The sequence below is a fragment of the Alligator sinensis genome, unplaced genomic scaffold (genome assembly GCF_000455745.1).
Source record: "Alligator sinensis unplaced genomic scaffold, ASM45574v1 scaffold28_1, whole genome shotgun sequence".
Taxonomy (NCBI): domain Eukaryota; kingdom Metazoa; phylum Chordata; order Crocodylia; family Alligatoridae; genus Alligator; species Alligator sinensis.
This window is the reverse complement of record NW_005842133.1, coordinates 895,269-899,643: the sequence shown is the minus strand read 5'-3', so window position 1 is coordinate 899,643 and position 4,375 is coordinate 895,269. Positions and strand designations below refer to the sequence as shown.

The 4,375-nt window shown below is 36.6% G+C and overlaps 1 protein-coding gene across 1 annotated transcript in view; it reads left to right on the top strand.

Moving 5' to 3' along the window:
• Positions 1-4,002, top strand: part of NSMCE4A (NSE4 homolog A, SMC5-SMC6 complex component) — an 18,455-nt gene extending 14,453 nt beyond the window's left edge. The window contains exons 8-11 of the mRNA XM_006025135.3: positions 563-611; positions 1,467-1,558; positions 2,694-2,785; positions 3,775-4,002. Of these exons, the coding sequence (XP_006025197.3) occupies positions 563-611; positions 1,467-1,558; positions 2,694-2,777 (225 nt within the window). The 3' untranslated portion in view covers positions 2,778-2,785; positions 3,775-4,002. The remainder of the gene's footprint in view (positions 1-562; positions 612-1,466; positions 1,559-2,693; positions 2,786-3,774) is intronic.
• The last annotated feature ends 373 nt before the right edge of the window (positions 4,003-4,375 follow it).

Sequence of the window (4,375 nt, the reverse complement as noted above, 5' to 3'; positions counted from 1 at the left end):
CCTTGGGACCAATCTGATGTAATATTTCCTTTGCTGACCTTGCCACACAATGTGGGAGCCTGCTGTTGAAATTGTCAGTAAGGTTCTGGATACAAGGATATATAGTTGAATCCAGACTTCATATTCTCTTTCATTCTTAGCAGGTTTCTGTATTATGGACAATCCACTCAGCTGTTTTTCCTGCAGCTGTTATTTCACAGGGCACTACTTCTCCACTCAGCTGGAGCTCATTAGGAATCCTTCACATCTGCTCAGAGAAGCAGAGCTCTTTGAAGTAAAAGCTGTAGCAAACAGCTGGAGCACCTTAGTGGTCCTGCACAGCTTTTTGCTGTGGTAATAAACCCCTAATTAGTCTGCAAACTGTCCCCTGTATGGGGGGCTAAGGAAACTAACCTTGCAAAAAAATCAGTGTTCTAGTGCATGTACAACTCCACTGGGACTGTATTGCATAAGTCTATATGAAGAAATCTGATTTGTAATGGTCATTTTCTATTTCAGTGTGTTAAATCAACTGAATAAATCCAGTTTCTGTAATTGTCAAAAAAATTGTATTGTATTCTAGGATGGCTTTGCAAGAATAAAGCTGGATCAAGACAAACTCCCAATAATAGGTAAAATAACATTAACATTTTAAAAGAGATGGCCTACTGTTATCATCAAAAGAATTGTATTTCTAAAGGATTGATGATATTTTGAAGAATAGACATGGAACTTAAGATGAACCAGTACTCACTGAATTTTCTAGTGAAATTCCAGTTGCCCTCAGTGGACATTATATCAGTCCCTAAGTGATATGACTACAAAAGAGACCTTTTGTAGGTTACGTTGGTGTAATAATACTTCTAGGGTAGCTGTCTTTTTATAATTTACTTTCCTTCTCTTCCCCCCCCCCCCCAGCCAAAATAGTTAAATAGCAATGTATATAAGTTTATGGAACATGTCTCACAAGCCATTGAAGTGGTCTTAAGATGAGAATTACCTTTAATAGTCTCTGATTTCAAACTGTATTTGAGCCAAAAAGTTATCTGTATATACACAAAACAAGTGAATGTGACCAAAAAGGATATATTATGATAGATAACAAGAAAGATGGGAATTGAGCAGGTGAAGAAAATGTTGAGAGGAGTACATTTTATAAAGATTTAAACAAATTATTTAAATCATAGTGTGTAATGCAGGAACCCTGAAAAAAAATGATGGTTGTTATAGACTTTTAAGGGAAGAGGATGGAGTGGGTTGAGTTTGATATCCTTGATTTAGGATGTAAATCAACCACCATCTGATGGGTTCAGGTGTCCATGTAAATTTCTAATGAAGTGTCTGGTACAGGCCTCTGTCAAAGACAAGATACTTGCCTAACAGAACGGTTCATTTAATCTGATTTGGTACTTCTTTATGTTCCTGAGGTGTACTGTAACATTTTAAAAGCTCTCTAACAGTGTAAGTTCTGAAACCATTTTAAACAGAGCCCTCCAATGACAACGAAGGAAGAGAAAATGACCAGAATGCTCAAGTACGGAACCAGGCAATCATATCTCTCAGCCACCAGGAGTGGAAGGTAAACTAGCTAAAATGCTTTTGGCTTCTTTCTTTTATTTATAATGAGCCTCAGAAGAGCCATACACTTCTGTTATGTGAAACCACAGAGTAGTACACCTTGTAACAAGTTCTATATTAAGATAGCAATTCAGATTGTTTATGGGCCGTGTAACATGAGTAGTTACAATCAGCATGTCTCTCTTTCTAGAGGCAAGAAAGATCCCAGTGAGAGATGGGATGGGGACTTCATTCCAGTCTACTGGCATCCTGTCACATTTATATGACAGGGTGCCAGTAATTTTCAGGTTTAGCTGTAAATTATTTGCAATTACTGAACTAAATGAAGGCCAAGTAGATATAGGCACTTAGACCAGACTGTTACCTAGCTTCCTGGCATTCAATTATGGGGGAAGAGAATGTTTCTGATACTAGAATGCATAGTCCCTTTGATTTGATTCTATAAAAATCCTTAAAGCTAACAGGGTCTTGAACAGCATGAAGCAACAATATTTACTACATAAAGTGATGAGATGAACTGTCTGCTGGAGCTGGTACCCAGGCAGCTATGCTGTATATTCCCTAGCTCAGTGGTCCATGGACCACTCAATCTCTGGTCCATGGACCCCTGGGAATCTGCAGACTGTCTAAGAGGTCATCAAAAGATGACTGTGATTGATCAAAAGTATGTGACTATCCACACTTACAATTCAAAGGGGTCTGCACCTCCATTTGAAATCTTTTATGGGTATGCAAATGTAGAAAGACTGAAAACCACTGCCTTCAGTCATTCCTTTAACTGGTATCTGTTATACATTTGCTTTGCAGAGGATGGAGGGGACAGAACACAGTGGCCTGAATTATAATGAGGGTAACAGTGTTCTGTTAAACTAAAGGATCTTACTATCTTTTACTTTTAAGTACACCTCAAACAAAAAGGGTTTTTTTCCCTTTGTTTTAGGGGGTGGGGGAGAGAGGAAGGAATACCTCCTGGACCTTTCTGTATCCTTTGCTGCTTACATAGTGTGCACATAGTAGACTTAATACTGCAGAATGGGAACCCTTCTATTTCTGCTGAAAATATTACTGTTATATTAAAATAGCTATTTGACAGTAATGTTAAAAATGATGTTTTTAATCTTTTTCTCTCTTCTCAGGATATTGTTGAAACATTTGAAATTACAGAATCTATGATTGATCCTTCCAGTCACAACCAAGACAGTGAAATGGATCCTGCCTAATTCTTATGGTAAGCTTTCACTTAATTTAGGAGAGGCCACAACCTTCTCAGTGCATGTTTGTTTATTTGGAGGATTTGCGGAGGAACTAGCTATGGCTTATATAGCGCTTAGCACAATTGATGTTTGTTTAGGGCAATTGGATTTTTTTGTTTTCTTTTTTGTTGTTGTTTTTTTTGCTTCAAGTACATCCAGGAAGTGGTACTAAAGTGAGCCAATCTAGATGCTCCGCAGTACCTGCAATGGTGGGTTCTGTACAAAAACTTGTGAATTTATCTCTATGCTTTGGTGATCTTGTTCTTATGGATCAGAGTTTTCTGCATCTAATTTTCAACTAATTTAAGAGTTAAAGTCTTTTCACATTTGCTGGTGAACTAAGTAGATTCACTTTTGTTACTTGGCTTTCAAAGCATTACAAAACGTAGCGCTGTGAAGGATCATGGGTTGGCAGCTTTGTATATTTATGGTTTTTAAAAAGCAGTAACAGCTTAAAGTATGTGCTGGGATATTCAGGTCAATAAATTGATATACTTCTAAGAGCCTCAAAATAAAGAAGCTGTAACAGTGTGGCTATTCATAGGGGTGTAGGTTGTTGGTGTAGCCATGTTAGTCTAAGGACATAGGCAGACAATCTGATATCTTTTATTAGACCAACTTAAATAGTTGGAAAACATTTTCTTAGCAAGCTTTTGGGTTTAAAAACCCTTAGTGGGGCTGAGGAAGCATCTGCAGTTTGTGTGTTCTCTTCCTGGATGGAATGCAGGATGAAGAGTTTTTAAACCTGAAGATGCTGATGAAGGTTTTTTAAACCCAAAAGCATGCTAAGAAAAATGTTTCCAACTACTTAACTTGGTCTAATAAAAGATATCAGATTCACCCAAAGAACCTTGTCTGGCTATTCATAGAATTCTTTTAAACTCTGATTTTGAATACATTTATCCAATGCTGTAATGAGATATAGAAAATATTGAACTGTCTTACTCTTCTGTTTCTCTTCCAGGTGCCTTAAAGAAAAATGAATTTTAAAGTATTTACTTCAAATACGTTTTTTATGTGTATATATTGTATGATTAAATTAATTTTGATGAAAACAATTTAAATGACAATTTTTATATAAAAAATATATCTTTTTTTTTTATTTGTGTGTGTCACTTACCGTGATAGGAGCAGTCATAAAACATAGTGTGCTTTCATCCTATTGTGATATTCTGTAATAAAGTCCTTTTGTATTGTCTACTAATTCTTTTTCAACTTTTCATTACAAAGTAAATATATTGGATACTGTAATGGTCCAGAATACACAAGGTGTATAATGATTACAAATGAGGTCCTGTTTGTAGTTATCAGTGATTCTTATTAATGTTCTCTACTTGATCTAGTAGTAATCATGGTGAAAGTGAGGAATAAGGGGAGTGGAACTCCTTAAGGATGGGGAGAGGGACTTTAGATATATTTGTGATTCCAGAGCATCTGAATCGGAGAAGACTGGAGAGGTCATACACCATGGGAAAGTACAAATTTATGAGGGAATCATAGAAGAAAAGGGCTGGAGGGAATCTTAGGAGGTCACCCAGCTCAAAATAGGATCTTTCCAGATTAAG